Genomic DNA, 19,298 nt, shown 5'->3' with positions numbered 1-19,298 from the left:
GGTTAATTTACTGGTTAATGTGCCCTGAGTGCCATCTCCCCACCACGCTGCATTTTCTTACCTGTGCCTGTCACCCCCACAGTGGGAAAACCAGCAGTGGGTTGTACTCCAGGGCAATCCCAGGGCTGCAGGAGCAGTGGGGTGGTAAAGTGGTAGTAGGGTGGTAGTAAGGCCCACACCTTTGGTGCCTGGTGTTGTGCAGAGAGCAAGAATGTGACTGGAGCTGCTGTAGGGCTGTTTGCAGAGAAGCAGAAATGCAGCAGAACAGCCACTGCCATGAAATGAGGGGAAGCCCTGAGTGCTCCAAGGAGATTTTTCTTTGCCTGTCAGTGCTGCCCAAACCCCCCAATGACAGGCATGGAAAAAGGAATAGATTTAGCAGCCTCCCCAAATGCTGTATCCAGGAAAATCCCCTGCTGGGATAACGCTGCTCTCCTGCAGCTCCTGCTCTCTGCACCGATGGCTTCAGCTCCTCCCTGCTGCCCACTGCAGTGCTGTCCCCTCATCCTGTATTCAGCATTGGTTCTTGCTGCTCTGAGCCTGCAACTCTCTCTGAGCTGCTCAGCCTGACATGGAGCAGCAGCAGAGCTCAGGGAGCTGGCACTCACTCAGATGGGATTATCCCAGGAGAGCTTAAACCTTTTTCTTAACCATCTCCATAAAGCACAGCTGGGACTGGGACAGCTGTAATTGGGTTTGGCTCCAAAACTAAGCACAAGTGTTTAAGTGCTCATTGTGTTCTCAGAGTAAATGTTTTACCCCCCTGGCACTCATTTGCAAACCCAACAAAGCTGCTGTGAGCACTGGCTCTGATGGGCTCTGCCTCAGCCTACGCTGAAATTCCTCCTGATTAGTGAAAATGGACCGAGGAGGGAGAGATGGGGCTGCTGGAGTGGGAGAGTGGGAAGAGGAGTCACTCAGCCAGATCTCCCTACAGCCACCTGAGAGCCAAGGAATTAACTGATTCATTGCCCCAGAAAGTGCCTAAATATCCCTTCCCATGTAGAAAGAAGTGTTTGACAGGGTCAGGCAGGGCTGGGCTCTTCAGGGAGAAGGGAATGACTCTGCTCAGGGCAAGAGAAGGTTCAGGGAGGAGGAACTGGATGATCTTTTAAAGTCCTTTCCCATCCAAACCATTCAATGACTCCTCTGAGCCAGTCCCTGGGGGGAACTGAGTGATCCCTCTCCTTTCCCAGCACCTTCCCTTGGGTCAGTTGGCTGGAGGCAGGTGTGACTCACAAACCTGACATCACTTCTGCTCCTCCAGCCATGGGAGGAGCCAGGTGGTACAGGAATGATCAGGAAAGGGATCCACATCACCTCTGCAAGTTCCAGCTGATCCCCCATCTCAGCCCAGCAGTGCACAGCACACTCCTCTGTTAGGGCAGGGCTGCAGCAGCACCTGCAGCTCTGAAAGGCCCCAGGCCAGGAACTTCCATCACAGCTGAGCTACAAAAGGTGCTGTGAATGGTTTTAAGGCCCTTTTCTGTGGGCAGACCAGAAGCAGCAAACAGTTTCTCACCCTTCCCAGGCAGAAGCCAAGGGTTGTCAGGAACTACAACTGTCTAAGTGCTTTCAAACCTATTTTAAGATGTTGTGATTCCTGACAGTGCTTTGGAACTCAGGGCTGTTCTTAAAGATTCTCCACCTCCCAGAGAAGGAAGAGGCAGAGAGGGCAAAGGATGAGTGAGGTGAACACACAGACACAAGACAGGACCAGGAGTTTTATTTGAACACAGTAAGTGGAGTACAGCAGCAGAACTCCTTGAGTCCATCTGGCTTCACATCATATCAGTAGGTGGCTTGGAGTTGTTCCATCAGCAATCCATTCCCATTTTCAGGAGGCTGAATCCATCCCTGCAGTGCCTCTTGCCACCCTAGGCTGGCTCCTGCTGCTGAGCTGCTCAGTTCTCATACTTGTGCTTGATGTGTTTCCACAGTTTCTGCATGCAAAACAAGGAGGGAAAAAAAATGAAGATGTTTTAAGCAGCTTCTCAGTGGGGTTCGGATAACAGAATGAAAAATGCAAATTATCCTGCCTGGGGAGGTGGTGATGGACTCCTGTACAGGATCTGGGGGACACAGGGATGCACATGGGGGCTCCTGGCTTCTAATCTGGACAGGGAGGAAGCTGCAGAGATTCCCCTTCCCCTGTTCTGCTCTGGATTAGTGGCCCAGAGACACTGCCTTGAATTCCCACCCAGACTGGAGATGGCAGTTCTGCTCCTGCACATAAGGGATGCACAGAACAATCGTGGAATCATGGAATACTTTGGTTTGGAATGGATCTTAAAGCTCATCCACTGCCACCTCTGCCATGGCAGGGATGCCTTCCACTGTCCCAGGCTGCTCCAAGCCCTGTCCATCGTGGCCTTGGGATCCAGGGGCAGCCACAGCTGCTCTGGGCACCCTGTGCCAGGGCCTGCCCACCCTGCCAGGGAACAATTGCTTCCCAATATCCCATCCATCCCTGCCCTCTGGCACTGGGAAGCCATTCCCTGTGTCCTGTCACTTCAGGCCCTTGTCCAAAGTCTTTTCTCATCTCCTGGAGCCTCTGTAGGCCCTGCATAGGGCTCTGAGGTCTCCCCCAAGCCTGCCTCGGTATCCTGCAGTCATTATCCCGTCACTGCTGCGCTTAGGAACCTAAGGACGACTTGACCCCTTTTACCCACGGTTCACGCTGGGGACACCCAAGGCCACCAACCCTTATCCCCTTCCTCCGGCACGGGCAGATCGCCCAAACCGCGGGACTACGGAGCACAAAATAAACTCCTTTTCCTCCTCCCGCTCCCTCCTGCCTTTCACGCCCCTTCCAAGCGACCAGAGAAGCCGAAGGACACCCCGAAGCCCCGACCACCGAGCGCCACGACAGCCGCGGAGCCCCTCGGGCGCGGCCGAGCCGCGCTGACCCTCAGCGAGCCCCGGGCCCGGGGCTGCCGGGGCGGGGCCCAGCGGGGCCGGCCTGACCTTCAGCGCTGGGCCCGCGCCCGGGTGGCCCCGGCGTGGCCTTACACAGCCCTCACCCCTTCGTTGAGATGCTCGAAGAGCGCGTCCGCGCCCTGGTCGAAAGCGCGCTCGAAGAGCACCGCGCCCAGCACGATCGACAGCGCGAACGTGGAGCTGCGGCGGAACAGCGACCCGTACACCTGCCGCAGCAGCACCATCTTGTCTGCGCGCCCCGCGCCTGCGCCGTGCCGCAGGGGCTGCTGGGGGATGTAGGCGGTGCTCTGTGATTTGTACGGAGTGCTAAGCGCCCGCGGGGCATGCTGGAAGTCGTAGGCCGTGCTCTGTGACTTTTGTGAGCTGCGCATGCGGCGTTGCCGTAGGGTGTTGTGGGAGTTGTAGGCGGCGCGGCGCGGCGCGGGCCTGGCCAGGCGTGGGTGAGTGTGGCGGGGGTACCGGGGGTCCCTGTGAGGGGTCCCTGTGAGGCTCTCCTCGTCCCGTCCCTCCCGCCTTGTCCTCACCGGCCTCCGCTGGGCAACCCCGGGGCTGTGCGGTGAAACCGGCCCGGCCGTGGCTGCGGCGGGACCCAGACGGGGCTGAGGCCGGGGGCAGCAGGGCGGGAGGGCTGAGGGGGCAGAGATAGCCCGGGCCAGCCCGGCCCTGCCATGCCCTGCCAGGGTGTCCGGCCAAGGGTGACAGGGACAGGAAGGAGGCTGCGGTCACTGCCCTCAGTTGACCCCGGAAGGTGGGTGGGAGGGGAATTGGGATATTTTCTGCAGTTTGGGGTTTCAAAAGGTAGTTGGCGTCGGGGGAGTGGGAGAGGGGTGTGGGGCTCATGAATCATGGAATGGTTTGGTTGGAAGGGACCTTGAAGCTCATCCAGTGCCACCCCTGCCATGGCAGGGACACCTCCCACTGTCCCAGGCTGCTCTAAGCCCTGTCCAGCCTGGCCTTGGGCACTGCCAGGGATCCAGGGGCAGCCACAGCTTCTCTGGGCACCCTGTGCCAGGGCCTGCCCACCCTGTGACAGCTGCTCAGGAGGATGGGACCTGGCCCCATGTGGCAGAACAAAAGTGGGAACGTTCCCATTTGCTGCCCTCTCTTTGTGTTTCTCTCTTTTTAACCTCAGTGAGAGCAGACCAGCCCCGGGGTGACTCTAGCACAGATAGGAGAGAGGTAGATTTGGATTTAGGAAAGCAGAACAGACAGGCAGAGGACAGGGGAATCCCAACACTGGGGCTGTTTCCCACAGGGCTGTTGTTAAATGAGTATCTGCACGAAGCTCCAGAGCAGACCCTGAAGTGACACTGCTTTGTTGTTTTGTTTGTCTCACCCCCTCAGAAGTAGCACAAGGTCTGGCTGCAGAGAAATTTCTCCTGATTTATTCATATTTTTTCCCTCAGGCAGACTATGGGGATCTGTGGGATTTTCTGGGTTAAGACAAGACCTCTGCTTGTTCTGGAAGCCTGGAAGGTGCCTGGCACATTCCTGTGTAGTGTTATCCCTTTGGAACCTCAAATGGGATGGGACCCACAGGATCATCCAGCCCAGCCCCTGGCCCTGCCCAGACCCCCCAACAGCCCCACCCTGGGCATCCCTGGCAGTGCTGTCCAAAGGCTCCTGGAGCTCTGGCAGCCTCGGGGCCGTGCCCATTCCCTGGGGAGCCTGGGCAGTGCCAGCATCCTCTGGGGGAAGAACCTTTCCCTGATCTCCAGCCTGACCTGCCCTGGCCCAGCTCCAGCTGTTCCTCGGGTTCTGACCCTGGTCACCAAAGAGCAGAACTCAGAAAATCTTAATTTTTAGTTTTCAAATGTAACTTCTAACACAAATCCCCCCAGCTGCCCATTAATTGTTGCCACCAAGATGGTTTGTGTGTGGTCAGGTTGGTGTTGATCCTGAATCAAGCTCTGGATTTCCAGTGGAAGCTGTCCCTACCTGTGGCAGGGGTTGGAATGAGATGAGCTTTAAGGTCCCTTCCGACCCAACCATTCCATGATTCTCTGACAGGACAAGGGGCAATGGCTTCCCAGTGCCAGAGGGCAGGGATGGATGGGATATTGGGAAGCAATTGTTCGCTGGCAGGGTGGGCAGGCCCTGGCACAGGGTGCCCAGAGCAGCTGTGGCTGCCCCTGGATCCCTGGCAGTGCCCAAGGCCAGGCTGGACAGGGGTTGGAGCAGCCTGGGACAGTGGAAGGTGTCCCTGCCCATGGCAGGGGGTGGCACTGGATGAGCTTTAATGTCCCTTCCAACCAAATCATTCCATGATTGCATGGTTCCTCTGGGTGGAATGGAAAGCAGGATCTGTGCCTCTGTCATTGGGAAGCTGCTGGCAGACTCTGCTGCCATTCCAAGTCTCCCTGCAGATCTGAGCAGCTGAGTATCAGAAGCCTGACACTTGGATTTAATTAATTCACATCTGCCTGGGTATCCGAAGTGGCTGGAATGGCCCTGAGCCCGGCTGTGAGAAAGCAGGAAATTGAGGTCAGGGCCCAGCAGCACCTCCCGGGGCTTGTGTGGAGAGCAGCAGCTCCCCCGGACACAGAGGAGTCTGTGCCCCTTCCGGGGTCACCTTCCTCCCTCTGCCCGGTGAAACGCCCCGGAGAGTCCGAGATAAAATCTGCAGCTGATACAGAGCAGCGTGGAGTGTTCTGGCAGCAGTTGGAGGAGGGAAAATGTGGGATGGTGCCCAGGATATCTTGGCTAGAGTTGTCCCAAGCCTCTCTCTGTCACCTTCGAGGTGCCTCACACCAGGGTATTGCTCACCAGCAGGGCTCCAGGAGACACAGCACAGCATTGCTGTTACACTTTCATACGACATAAAGCCCTGGGTTGTTGGTTTTGTTTGGGTTTTTTTTTTAATTTTTAATTTGCATTTATTCAGGAAGACTTTTAAGCTGGCACAAAGCCTGGCTGGAAGCATTCATGGCTGCGGTGAGCCAGGTCTGAGTGCCCTGATTCAGTTGCAAATCAGGGGCTGGAGATGCTGCGAGGAGGAAACGGCTAGGCTGAGGCAGTTCTTTACAGAACAGCTACATTTACTTTATTTCATAATGACTAAGATGGATTTAATTAGGAGCCATCTCTGTTTTCAGCTGAATAATGCTCTTTGTTTACTGCTGGAGCCGTTTGGGGAGATGGAAATAGGTTGGTGCTGCTCAGAAGCAGCTTTTTACTCCTCTGGACTCACGGAGTGCTGGGAAGTGCTGGTGTTGCAGAGTTGGCAGAAGCCAGCAAGGTATCCATGCAGTGGAATCCTTGAAAAGATGGGGATAAGTGTTGGGTAAACTCACTGAAGGGGAAGGTCTCAGGGAGAATCTGATACTTCTCAATTTGCTTTTTACAATCTGTCTGTCCCCTGCAATGGGAATTGCTTGGAGAATTTGGGAGCAGGCAGCCGTGGGATGTGGGATCTGGCTGTCTGGAGTCTGTAGGAGCTTTCTGCCCTGGTTGTCTGGGGAGGAGGGGGAAGGAGCTTCTGCAATTATTGCTGTTGGAGTGATGAAAGAGAAAGTTTGAAATACTATTTCAAAGGCTGGCTGCTGCTGGGCTTCCGCAGGCAGAATTCCCTGGGAGATCTCTGGAAACTTGTGTGGGACCACTGCAGAATCTCATTTGTTTTCCCTGTCTGCAGCATTCTCTTCTGCAGAGATGGAGTGCAGGAGCCAGCAGCTGAGACAGGGAGATTTTTGTGTCACCAGGAACTTTGGGAGTCTGTGGAATAACATGTGGAACAGGGATTTTTCAGTATTTAAAAGCATTGTTCCCCCTGAATTCCAGCAGCCTCACCACAGTGCTGCAAACCTGGCTGCAAAACTCAGGGATGCAAAGGATGAGGGAATTTATGGCTCTGTGCTCATTAAGCAGCGCTTGGGTTTGGATTCCTGGGCTGGAGGAGGACGATTTCAGACCTCAAGCCCTGCAGAGCTGAGTTGGGATCAGCCCAGGGCATGGGGGATTTGGGGTCCCAGGACACATGACTGGGGCATGGCCAGCCCTCACCCCCCCAGGAAGGAACCTCAACACGAGATTTCCAGTTCACTTGGAATATCTGAACATTTTACCTCCAGTGTGCAGGTTTTTAATCCAATTTTAAAAATCTCAGAAGGTCTTCCCATGGAGTGCAGCTTTGCTTTAACTTGAGGTGTGAGGCCTCAGAGATTTCCAGGGGTTTGATTTTGAAGCAGCAGTTCCTGGGAGCAGGGGAGGGAAGGGAATGTGGTGCTGCTGCTCCTGCTGGGATGGATGTCTGGCAGGAGGCTTGGCAGCCCTGCCTGAGCTGGGCATGCCAGGCTCTGAGGGGTTGCTTGGTGCTCTGCTCTTTGTGCTGAGCCAGAGCAATTGGCCAGGGGGCTGTGATTGATTCTGGACCCGTTTTATTTATAAAATCTTTATTTCTTGTGCTGGTCTCTGTGCCACTTTTTAAATGCATTCGACTGTCAAAGTGTCAAAACCTGGAGGATTGCTTTTGGAGTTTATCTCCCAGTCCATCCATCTTTGCCATTCATCAGACACCTTTATATCCCTCAGGAGAGAGCTTGCAGCTCCTTCAGTGTGTTTGTTGCACCTCCAGCAGGGACATCTGATGGGGACAGGTGCCTGAAGGATAAAACACAATCTGATCTCGCCTGCACTGACAGTGGCAGGCCCAGCACAGGTGGGAGCTCCCAAATTCTGTTGTGATCTTAGTGCTGTACTCAGCGCAGACACAACTTGGTGCCATAGACTGATGGGGATGAGGAGAGCAATCCATGATGTCTAGGAAAAAACAAGTGGCTCAGTGGATTGTAGGAAATATGTCCTGTAGTGTTTGTAATGCAGCTTCCCACCTGCAGGATGGGTGAGATTGGTTCCTGTTTTATCTTTGAGGATAAAATGAGCTTTGCTGAGTTTCTTCCTTACATTGCAGAGATGGACACGGGGAAGTTTCCTTCCTCTTTTGTATCAGCTTGTGGAGGTTGTGGTCAAAAGTCCCCAGGACCTCCAGCTCCTCCTGTTTGCACCTTGGATGGTTTGTGCTGCACCTTCCCTGGAGCCTGTGGCTCTCTGTTTTCTGTGCTCTGAGCTCAGGGAAGGAGAATCCTTCCAGCAGAGCTGTTGTTGCTTTGGGTGACAGTGATAAATGCAGATCAGGCCCTTTTTCCCATGTACAGGCAGCAGATCCTGCCCCAGCAGCCTGTGATGGACAGGGATATAAACTGTTGGGTCTCACCTCTTTCTCTGTCTGCCAGCCCTAAGTGATTTGAGTTCTCCTCCTTTGGAAGCAGGCACTGTAAATCCTGGATCCTCCATTCCCATGGCTGGGTGCCGAGGAGCTGCCTGATGACCTGAGGACATGCTGATGCTGTTCTGCCAGGAGAGAGATGGGCAAAAGGTACTTCTGTGACTACTGTGACAGGTCCTTCCAGGACAACCTGCACAACAGGAAGAAACACCTCAATGGAGTGCAGCATCTCCGAGCTAAGAGAGTCTGGTACGACTTATTCCGAGGTGGGTGCTCCAGCTGTCTGCCACTCCCTTCCTGGGACTGGGGAGGTGATGGGTGTGGAGTTGGGGGGAGTGGGAAGAGAAAATAAATCAGCACTGATGGTTTATACACTCTGTGTGCCAGCAGTTTGAGCACATGATGCTGCTGAATCAGGCAGTCTCAGAGGTGAAGCCCTCGTGCGTGGCTCTGACCTGTCTCAGCACACAGTTCCAGGTGTGCTAGTGCCAGCCTGAGGAGTGCAGTGGGAGTGGGCTAAACTGGCTGTGAAACCATTGCCTGCGTGTCCCTCTGCTTCCTTCTGCTCCCTGACTAGTTTGGGACTGGACATGATGGGATTTTGTTGTGCCCAGGATCTTTACCTGCGTTCATCCCTTGTCTTCCCAGATGCTGCTGCTATCCTGCAGGAAGAGCAGACCAAGAAACCTTGTCGGAAGTTTCTGCAAACAGGTGAGGAGTTCTAAGGTGGAAAGAAGTGCCTGGGCTCTCACAGCTCCTTCCAGAGCCAGCCCAAGGTGGGAGGGAGGAGCTTGAGCATGTGTCTGGCATCCAGGTGTGATGGAGCCAGGGTTTGCTTGCACAAGGACCTCCTGTGGGTGGTTCTCATGGGACTCTGGCTCTTCCCAGGATGATTAAAGTTGGAAAAGACCTTTAAGATCACCAAGTCCAAATGTCAGTATAGTACCACCATGTTCATCATTAAACTATGTCCCCAGGTGTCACATCCACAGACTTTTTTGAGCACTTCCAGGGGTGGTGACTGTATCACTTCTCTGGGCATACAAAGTCCATTCCAATGCTTTACAACCCATTCTGTGAAGAAATATTTCCTAATATCTAATCTTGAGAATTTTGAAACTGAATTTTCAAATCTCACTATTTCATTCCAGGACAGTGTGATTTTGGGTCCAACTGCAGATTTTCCCACATGACAGAGCAGGACCTGGAGAAGCTGAGTGCCCAGGTTCAAGGTGAGTCCTCCAACAAGGCAATGTCTGAGGATCTCCTTGGAGGGAGAGTTGGTGCAGGGGGGTGTGAGGGGTTCTGCAGACTGTGATCCCTTGCTGCCTGCACGGAGCCAGCCAATCTCTCCTGCTTCACAGTGCTGTGTGAGCCTGGGAGTGCTGCAGTTTGTCATATGCTCCCCGCTCTCGAGCTGCTGGCACAGACACAAACCTGGAGCTGAGCAGTGCTGTTACCACTTGGCAGCAAGAGTTTGGAGTGGCCTTCCTGAGCCCTCAGGGTTTTGTTCAGTCAGGGAATAAAAACTGTCAGCAGCAGAGGGCACTGGTACATCATGTCCCCTTAAATTTATGGATTTGATTTCCCCCCACCTTGCTGCTATTACCAAGGGAGCTGCTGCTTCCACCCGTGGGAAGAGCTGGTGGGAAGAGCTGTCCTGCTGTCTGGCTGTGAAAGGGGTCCTGGATCCAGAAACAGCCTCTGCTTGGGTGGCTTCGGATGGAAGTGAAGTGTGGGCAGAGGGTGGATGGCAGCTGCTCCCTGCTGGGAGTCTGCAGAGCACTTTTGAACTTTCTCGTTCTGGGACTACCATTCTTGGAACTACTTTTCTTTTAGGGAAAAGAGGTGGTAGCTCTGTTTTCTCCATAGGAGTCATTACTTTAGTGGTTAAAGAAAATCACAGAATCACAGACTGGGCTGGGTGGGAAGGAATCTTAGAGCTCATCTCACTCCACCCCTGCCATGGGCAAGGACGCTTTCCACTAGACCAGGTTACTCCAAGCCCCATCCAGCCTGGCCTTGGACACTTTCAGGAAGTGTGAGTGAGCTGTTGGTGAGAACTCGTGGAATGGCTGAAATCCCCACTGGAGATCATCTAATCCTCACCATGCTGGAAGCAGGGTGAACTCAAGCATGATGCTCAGGGCCACGTCCAGTTGTATTTTGAATATCTCAAGGCTGGAGACTCTGTGGGTGACTTGATCCACTGTTTGACTAGGTTCATAATAAAAATGTGTAATTTTTTAAATATTTAAATAGAAATTCCTGACAGAAATTCCCAGATTTTGGGTTGTGCCCATTTTCTCTGTACTGGGGAGCCCAGCACTGGGTACAGCACCCAGATGTGGCCTCAGAGTGTGGAGCAGAGAAGAAGGATTCCTTCCCCAACCTGGTGTCCCAGTGTAGCCCAGCTTGGAGCAGCTCCCATGCCCACATCCTCACTGGAGCCAGCTGTTGTTTTGCTAAGAGTCTGGCGAAGCCAGGCCGAAGTGTTGGAAGTGTGGGATGTGAGAGGGGGGTGTGCGTGGGGCAGAGCCTCTCCTGGCCCTCGGGGGGATCCCGTTTGGGGAGGAAGAGCTCAGGGGAGCCGGGGGGAGGCAGGCAGGCAGCACAGAGCTATTCCAGGCCATGCTGAGTCAGTGAGAGCCCCCGAGGTGACTCTGAATCAATCTCTGAGCACCACCGGCAGTTGATAAAGCCACGATGGGGACTGAGTGTTCCAGCCCTTCCCAGAATCATCTTCCAGCCAGAGCCTCTCCCTGACCCCTCTGCTGGGCTCCCGAGGGTGCACAGAGTGGCAGGCACAGGAACCTCTAGCATTTCCAGGCACTGGCTGTTCCTGCAGGAGAAGTGGGAGCTCTCTGGAGCAGAGCAGGGAGGGCTGGCAGCTCCTCTGCGCTCAGGCAGCTTTCCTTGCCAATTACACTTGTTATTGAGTATTGACTTGTGTCAAATGGGTCAGTGTAAGTGCAGGATTGGCTGCTGAGAGCCAATTCCAGGGAGATTACTGGGAAACCTTGCATTTGTGTTCTGGAATCAAACGTTTCATTTACCAATTAGCCCTGAAGGAACAATGGCCAGGGGACAGGGGGTGCTTGGTAGGAGAGTTCAATCCTGCTCACCTGGTGTGGCTTTGTGTATCACACAGACTCCAACTCTGATCAGAGAGTTGCAGGGAAAGGCTGGTGCAGGATTTGGTGAAGGAGAGGGACAGCCTGTAACAGACAGGATGGAAGGATCAGACACTGTCTGGTGAGTCATGGGGACATTCCAGCACTCCTTCAGTTGCCAAAGCACCCTTGTCTCTGGTGCTGGGGCTGAGGAGGGCAGAGTTGAGGGCAAGCTCGTAGTGGCAGGGTGTGTAATTCACACGGGATCCTCCATCAGTAATGTCCCACATGCATTCCCACTCTCAGTCTCAGGATCTCTGAGCCATGAGCCATCCCAAGCCACAGCCAGTGGGACTGGAGCAATCTGGACCAGGCTGCCTCTCACTGACCCAGCTGGGAGATTTTGGCAGCTTTGGAGGCAGGGGTCATCAGGAATTTGAGATGAGCTGAGAGGCTGGAAGCTCGAGAGCCTTCTCAAGCCTGGGGAGACCATGCTGGGGGTGGCCAGGCTGGTGGGGGATGCTTTCCTGATGGGCCCACAGTGCTGCTTAACCCCCTTTTCCTCAGCTCTGGTGCTGGCAAGGCCTTGTCTGACTTTTTTTTAACCCATCTAAACCATAATGACACTTTTATCATGTAAATATTGAACCTGTCCCTGAGTCCCTGTGAGTATTTGGCATTGCTAGCTCCGTGTCCATGAACTCACCTTGACAATGAAGTATTTTTATCACAGCCAAAGGAAACGTGACATTATCCTTAACATTTGGCCTTATTAATGTTGAAAGCTCATCCTGTAGTTTGTGTAAGTTTTGTGGGTTAAGTAGGAAAATTTCTGGATGATTCCATGTTCTAGAACAGTTTGGAGCCTGGCCTACTTTGGCATCAGCATCTCTGCACCCTGTAGAATATCCTCATCAAGAAGCAACAGTTTACACCTTCAGCAGGGAGGGAGCTCATATTCCCAGCTGTTCCCCCATCAAAGCATTAGCCTTCTGCATCTGCTGCATCATTCATCAGCCAGACACTTCCAGGCTGTCATTTTAAGTACAGTCATGTCAGGAAAAGTCACTGTCAAATTGCCATCTCCTTGCTCAGAGTTATTGGCTCCCCGCTAATCCGTGTGCCTGGCGCAGGCAGGATCGACCTGCCTGGGCTCTGATGGCTCCAGCCAGCCAGGGCTGCCAGAGGAGGCCACAGCTGGTGAGTGTTTGCAGGATGTCCACGAGGTTGCTGGAGTCCACTGGTTTAACTGGGCAGGGAGCGGGAGGAGCGCTCACACTGGGCTGCAGGGCGGTTACTTGTTTAGCTTCTCCAGTTGCAGGGGCTCCTCAGCCTCATCTCAGCTGTGCTCTGGTGCTGTTTGTGTGCTCTGGAGGAGTTGGGGTTCCACATCATCCACCAGGGAGGCAGCTGAGGGAGAAGCTGCCTGGAGAAGAGGAGGCTTAGAGGTGACCTTATTGCTCTCTACAACTGAAGGGAGGCTGCAGACAGTTGGGGGTCGGTCTCTTCCACCGGGCAGCAACTGACAGAACAAGGGGACACGGTCTCAAGCTACGTCAGGGAAGGTACAGGTTAGATATTAGGAAAAAAATTTCACTGAAAGAATAATAAAGCACTGGAATAGTCTTCCCAGGGAGGTGGTGGAGTTACCATCTCTGGATGTGTTTAAAAAAAGACTGGACATGGCACTTGGTGCTATAGTCTAGTTGAGGTGTTAAGGCATAGGTTGGACTTGATGGTCTTAGAGGTCTCTTCCAACCTCATTATTCTGTGATTCATGTGTATCTCTTTGCTGAATGGGAGCTGAGGGATTTCCTGTGCATTGCCTTGCTGGGTGACCCCCCAGCAAGTACTGGCGGGTTCCATCTCTCACACAGCAGTGCCTTTGTCAAGAATAAAACCCATGAGGAGAGAAGATAAATGTGGGCCCTGCTCTGGCATCATTAGAGGTACTTCACAACTATAGATGCTCTTTCAGTTGGCTGTAATTAGACTTTGAAGCAAACACCACAGTGAGGAGGAGGAGGGGGGAAGCACCTTCACACCTGTCCAGCTGCACGGGCATGTGTGGAGGGCAAGGGCTGGTAAAGGCCTTTCAGAGCTACTTCTTGGAGTAGCTGTTGGCATTCAGGGAGTATTTCCAGTTTCAGCGTGTGTTTGGTGGTCCCTGGATGGGATGTGTGTGCTCCAGAGGAGGGACATGGACATCATCAAGGTGGGCAGAGCTGGAGAGCTGCCTGTCCCTGCTGCCATATTTTTGAGCCTGAGGTTTGGACTGCTCCGGAGCAGCAGCTCCTGGAGCTGTGAGAACAGGGAGACAGCTGGATGTCTTTCTAATGTGGATACCTGGGGCCTCATTTGGGGCAGTGTGAATCCAGAGTGGTTCCACAGCATCCAGTGAACTTTTCTGGCTTGGGACCATGAGTTGTGGCTACTCCATCCCTGGTATGGTACCTTGGGGCTTCCTGCTCTGAACAGAGAAGCTTGGACTGTTTATGCTCTGTTCTCTGTTGGGGCTGGGAGTTGGATGAAGAGCAAATCGCAGTGGTACAGAGAGGTTGGAGAGATTCTCCATGATTTTCTTCCCTGCATCATCGAAGCTTCTCATAGACACTGCTTGTCTGTCCCCTTGCTGAGGTGGGGTGTGCTCAGGAGGTAGAAGAACATGGAACAAAGGGAAATAAGGTGCTCAAGTTTGCCAAATGAGTCTAACCCTGAGTGTGAGCAGTGCCCAGCTCTCCAGGCTGAGCTTCTTGCCTCCCCATTTCCTCACCTGGCCAGCTGGTTGGGTTGCTGGTAGCTCTGCTGGGGCTTTGATCCTTGGGAACAACTGTAGGAGACTGGAACATTGCTGTCTCCAACCTTCTCAGTGGGCTCAGAGCAGCAGCCGGACCACAGCGGGCTTTCTGTGGTGGTACTGGGCACATCGTCACCCCGCCCAGCAGCAGCAGCTGAAAAGGCTGGATGACAAATTATCCATCTGCCTGCTCATTGTGTAGCACATCCTTGCCATCCTGATTTAGTATTCAACAGGCAGATGAATAATTGGTTGCCACCCAGTAGGATGAAGTGATCCTTCACTCTGCCCAAGCACTATTAATTTCACACCCTGTCTGCAAAGGTATAATATTTTCCTTAAAATATGTGACATATGGCAGGTGGGTGTGAAGCAGGCTCCTGAGGGGCACAGCTGCAGGTGCCTTGATCCCTAAATGGCATCAGGGATCCCCCAGAAGGATGGATGAGCAGGGCTAAAGGAATGACACACAGCTGCCTCTGCTTCCTTTTTATTGTCACCAGTATTTGGTTTTCTGAGTTCCCTGTTCTGTTAGGTGGGAAGTTTCCACTAGGCTGGAGCTGGGATTGCTGGGAACATGTCCTCATCCCTGATATGCTGGCAACAGTGTGGCTGTGTCAGGACTCCTGCTAGACCTGTTCAGCACCAGCTCCCTCCCTGCAGCTGCAGGGGAATAGGGAGCTTTGCTAACTGGGCAGCTGTGGGTTTGTGCCACGCTGGCTCCGTGCCCTTCTTCCCAGGGGATGCCTGTGGGCATCTGCCCACACAGCCCTTCCAGAGTGATTGGAGGGGTTGAAATCTTGATTCAGTAAACAGCAGAGGTTTCCTACTGGTTTCTTTCCTCTTTCCTAACCACCATGAGAAATGGAACAAGGAGTAATGGGTTCAAACTGAAAGAGGGGACATTTAGGTTAGGTATATGTTGGACTCAATGATCTCTCTTGAACTTGATTGATTCTGTAATTCTGTGATTTATGGAAGAATCTTCCCTCTGATGGGGCGAGGCCCTGGCACAGGGTGCCCAGAGCAGCTGTGGCTGCCCCTGGATCCCTCGGAGGGTCCAAGGCCAGATTGGACAGGGCTTGGGATAGTGGAAGGTGTCCCTGACTGTGGCAGGGCGTGGGACAGGATGAGCTTAGAGGTGACTTCCAGCCAAACCCTTCCAGGTTCTAAATACAAGAAATTGTCCCCTGGTTCTCTCTGCCCTGGTTCTGCCCCTGGGCTGGTGACAGCTCTGCCTGGGCTGTGCAGGGGCTGGGGACACATCAGGCAGGGAGCTCCTTAAGCAGCCCTGACAGCAGCTCTGGGATCTGTCTACTGGCTGGAGCACGCACCCGGAACTGTTCAGACTCTCCCGGGCTGCCAAGGCTGCATCGATCCGGACCCTGTCCCTGTCATTTCCACCTAATGGGGCAGAGGTGGCACAGTTGCTGCTGCCAGTTGGAGGGACACAGCTCTGGAAACGGCTCAGGGCCAGCCAAGGCTGTTCCAAGCAAGGATGAGGGTGATCTGCCCCGGGGGGAGATGTCAGACTCCCCTCAGTGCCCAAACTGCCACCGTGCTGGTCTAGCTCTTGTCCCCTGCTCTGCCTGGCTGCAGCTGTCACCAATGATGACTCCAAGCATCAGATGGCAGGAGGGCAGGGGAGGAGGAGGGGCTGCCCAGGCATGGTGCACACTCTCCACCCTGTGAAACTGTGCAGGGTAATGAGCAGCAGGTTTAATGGAGTGAAAGAACAAGAGTCTGGTGGCCCTTTCTCTCATGGCCCTCCCTCTGATCCAGCCCTCTCTGATCTCAATCTTTCTCTCAAGCAGGGGAGAAGAGGCTGAAGGAGCTGCAGAGGGAGGGAGCAGATATCCCACCTGGCACCATTGAGGACTGGCTGGACAAGAGAGCCCAGAGGCTGAGCGCAGCTCAGAGTAGCAGGTACTGGGTACTGGGGATCATCCAGGTGTGGATGCAGAGGGGGATCCCACAGGAGGACTGGGATAGGGGGGGTGCAGGGCATCAGAGGTCCCAACACCCCCAACCAGCGCTCGTGAGGGACACGTGTGTGGACGCAGCCCTACCTGCCCCACCTGTGCAGGGATGTCTGCACAGGTGTCCCCGTTTGCCAGGGGACACCCTTTGGGAACAAGCCACAGCAGAGGGCTGCCCCTTGCTCTCTGCAGAGTGCACAGACATACCTGGAAGGATAGAGCCGCTGCTGTGCTGGCTCCTTAATGCCTAGGCTTCAGTGTCAGGAGCCTGCTTTCATCTGTTGACAGCTCCCCCATCCCCTGCCTGCCAGGGAGGGTGGAATTGGCTCCTCCTCACAGGATCCATTCGGATTCGGGTGCTGGCTGTTTCCTCGCTCACCTGACTGTGCCGCAGGCTTAATGGGATGACATTTGGGCAGGTGCCAAATCTCTCTTCTGTTCTTTCTCTGTTTGTTCCCGTCCTCTCCGTGTTTGGACTGGGCAGGAGCTTCCTTCTGATGCTTGTCTGAGCTTGTTACTCTGGGATTGTTCTGTCCCTCAGCTCGGCTGCCCTTGGCCTTGCAGAGATGCCCACATTCCTGTCCCCTACACTTCACTTGCCCCATTTTGTTTGTCTTGCCTGTGAATCCCTGGAACATGGGGTGGATCAGCTCTTACAGAAGATAGCCATCTCTATTCCCAGAGGAATTTCCAGACTTTCAGAACTACTTGGTCATACCCAGAGGAATGTTCAGACCTTCAGAACTTGGTCCCTGCTGCCTCCATAGATGCACAAAACAAATTTCCAGGATTGTTGCTCTTTTTCCAGCCTCTCTGTCCCTGCAGGCTCAGAAACCATCTGCTACAGGAATTAAACACCAACTATTGGAACTTTCCTTCTTCTCTCCAGCCTTGCCAAAGCCTCTCTTGATCATCTCTGTGCTCCCCTTGTGCCTTCCAGCCCCACATTTCATGGGATTGATTTTTACCATTTTCCAAAGGAAACGTAGAGCGCAGATTTACATCAGAAAAGGGTTCAAGGCCTCAAAGTTTCTGAGATGTCACAAGTTCCATGAGTGTGGAAGTGGGTAGAGGAGAGGGATCCCATTAACACCTTCAGAAAGGAAATATTCTTGATCTTGCTGGCCACTGGAGAATCCCTGTGGGACAGCTATTGAGAATGCTCCAGCTGTAGGTAAACCTTTGATAGAGCACTTGTAGCTCATGCGACCCCAGGGAAGTGAGTACCCAGGCAGCATCCTGCCTATTGATCAGTCCTGCTGCTCAGGAAATGCTCATTAGGTGATGGCTCCACCTTGCAGCATTCCCTCTGCTCCATATGCACCATGTGCCTGAGCCACAGTGCTGGGGGGATGACACCAAATATCCCTGCCCAGAGGGGCTGGTGTGTGTCCTCATGGTCCTGCCTCATCCTGAGCTCTGGAGAATCCCCACTGAGGGGATAAACCTTGAGCCAAGTGACTTTGCTCTGTGTTAGTTGCCTGGAAAACACTCCTGGAAAACTACTCCTGTAGTTGGCTCTCGGCCACGGCCCCGCAGGGAGAGGAGGGTGCTGCTTCTCCCTGAGGTTATGTAAAGGAGTTTGATTAGATTTCTTCTGGCATAACAATTAAAAAGATTCATCAGGATTGGAGGTAGAGGCCTGAGAAGCTGCAAGGTTGCTGTCAGGGGTTTGTTTGAGAGAACAAATGAGCTTCCTGCACTTGGGAATTAATGGAAAAGGTACGTTTCCCATGAATTTAAACGTGCCCTGGTCAAGCTGGAGGCAAGGGAGAGATGGTTCTTGCTCCTGCACTTCTTCATCCCAGTGTGGTGTTTACAGAAGCGTCGATCAGTAAAGCTGAAGAGAGGGGCAGGGCCAGAGTGATTCCCAGACCATGGGGTGAGGGAGAAGCCTCTTCCCTCTGCTGAAGGGTCCTCTGGTGCACACACCCTGCTGCTTTGGCAGCTCCTCTGTTTCCGAGGGGTCCTTGTCCTTTGGGAAGTGCACAGCTGGCTTGGGATTTGGGCTGCTCAGAAAGAAACAGCTGCTGGTTTTGTTTGTTCTTCCAACTCAGCTGTGTGAGGAGTGGGGATGGAGGGGCTGGGACCAGCCCTGCTCCCAGCACCTGGCAGCTATGCCTGCTGAGCCCCTCTCAGGGGGCTGTGCTGCTCCCCCCAGCCCAGACCCCCTCACCTCAGTGTTCCCACCTGAGTTTTCACAGGCACACACTGTGTTAGGCTGCTTGGATACGCTGGAATGATCACACAGCTGTTCTGGTGCTGGATTTGGGATGGGGAGGGTGAATGAACCCATTTGGTGATAACCAAAACCCTCCTCTGCTGGCCCCTTCTTTTTGGGGACTACTGGAGGGGGCACAGGGAAGCCCAGCCCCCAGCATGGCCTTGGTGTCAGACTGACACACGGCTTCTCACCTCATCCCGTTCCATCTCCCTTCACAGTGCTCTTCTTGAGAAACCAGCACCATTCCAGTACCCTCTGGGCTGGCCACCAGTGCAGGAGCTGCCCCCATCCCTGCAGGCCCCCCCACCCGGGGGGTGGCCAGTGCCCCCCAACCTGCAGTGGGGCTGAGGCACCCCCAGAGCCTGGCTGGACTGGCTGCGTCTGCTTTGGGAAAGGAACAGGATTATTTATACACACTTCTATTTCAATAAACCCTCCTCCTGCAGCCTCTGTGTGTTGTGTTCCTGCTGGCCCGGCAGCCTCCTGTGGGCTGAGCCACTCCCCTGGCTCTCTCCCTGCCTCTGGAACAGGGATCTGTGCTCAGCACAGCTCCAGCCCTGCACAGGGGTTGTCTGTTGTCACCTGGAGCCGACATTCCCCATTTCCTGGGTGGGATCCATCCCCTCAGATCACTTCTGCCTGCTCTCAGTCCAGCTCCATGCTGGGCTCTGTGATCCAGCTGGAGCTGTGAACTGATGTTTAATTTCCTTGGGTGTTGGTGCTGTGTTTGTTCCTGATAAATTCAGGGTGTGACCCTGCCTGGGTCCAGGTGCTGGAGCTCCCAATGGAGAGCCTGGGGAGCTTCCCTCAGCCCTGCTCCTGCTATGCTGGAGGCAAGGGGCAAGGAGGGGAAATATCCCAAGGTTTCTCCAGAGTGAGAGTTTGGGTCATCTCTCCTTGCTGGTAAAATGTGGGGTGGGGGAGGCCCTTGGCTGTCTCAGGAAGGGAGCGGGGTGCTGCAGCTCTAGGGGCAAGGGGGGATCCTGTCCAGCAGCATCCTGGGAGGCAGCTCTGGCAGCGG

At 54.0% G+C, this 19,298-nt stretch overlaps 2 protein-coding genes across 4 annotated transcripts; one reads left to right on the top strand and one right to left on the bottom strand.

Annotated features, from left to right (window-relative positions):
• Positions 1-1,710: 1,710 nt before the first annotated feature.
• Positions 1,711-3,326, bottom strand: LOC128797300 (cytochrome b-c1 complex subunit 9). Its single transcript, XM_053959713.1, has 2 exons — positions 3,024-3,326; positions 1,711-1,943 (listed from the first exon to the last, which is right to left on the bottom strand). Exons 1-2 carry the CDS (start codon positions 3,309-3,311, stop codon positions 1,905-1,907), a joined length of 327 nt encoding a protein of 108 aa, XP_053815688.1. The 5' UTR covers positions 3,312-3,326; the 3' UTR covers positions 1,711-1,904.
• ZMAT5 (zinc finger matrin-type 5) lies at positions 3,304-18,722 on the top strand. 3 transcript variants are annotated; one of them, XM_053959712.1, is made up of 6 exons: positions 3,304-3,380; positions 8,208-8,430; positions 8,813-8,875; positions 9,316-9,396; positions 15,889-16,000; positions 18,496-18,722. In XM_053959712.1, exons 2-6 carry the CDS (start codon positions 8,304-8,306, stop codon positions 18,623-18,625), a joined length of 513 nt encoding a protein of 170 aa, XP_053815687.1. In that variant the 5' UTR covers positions 3,304-3,380; positions 8,208-8,303; the 3' UTR covers positions 18,626-18,722. The 3 variants fall into 3 exon arrangements, with proteins under 3 accessions (XP_053815687.1, XP_053815684.1, XP_053815685.1); XM_053959709.1 differs by having other exon boundaries at positions 15,886-16,000; XM_053959710.1 differs by having other exon boundaries at positions 3,311-3,380; positions 8,205-8,430; positions 15,886-16,000.
• Positions 18,723-19,298: the final 576 nt, after the last annotated feature.

The sequence above is a fragment of the Vidua chalybeata genome, chromosome 18 (genome assembly GCF_026979565.1).
Source record: "Vidua chalybeata isolate OUT-0048 chromosome 18, bVidCha1 merged haplotype, whole genome shotgun sequence".
NCBI classification, from domain to species: domain Eukaryota; kingdom Metazoa; phylum Chordata; class Aves; order Passeriformes; family Viduidae; genus Vidua; species Vidua chalybeata.
Note: the sequence above shows the minus strand (reverse complement) of the source record. Positions and strands in the feature narration are given on the sequence as shown.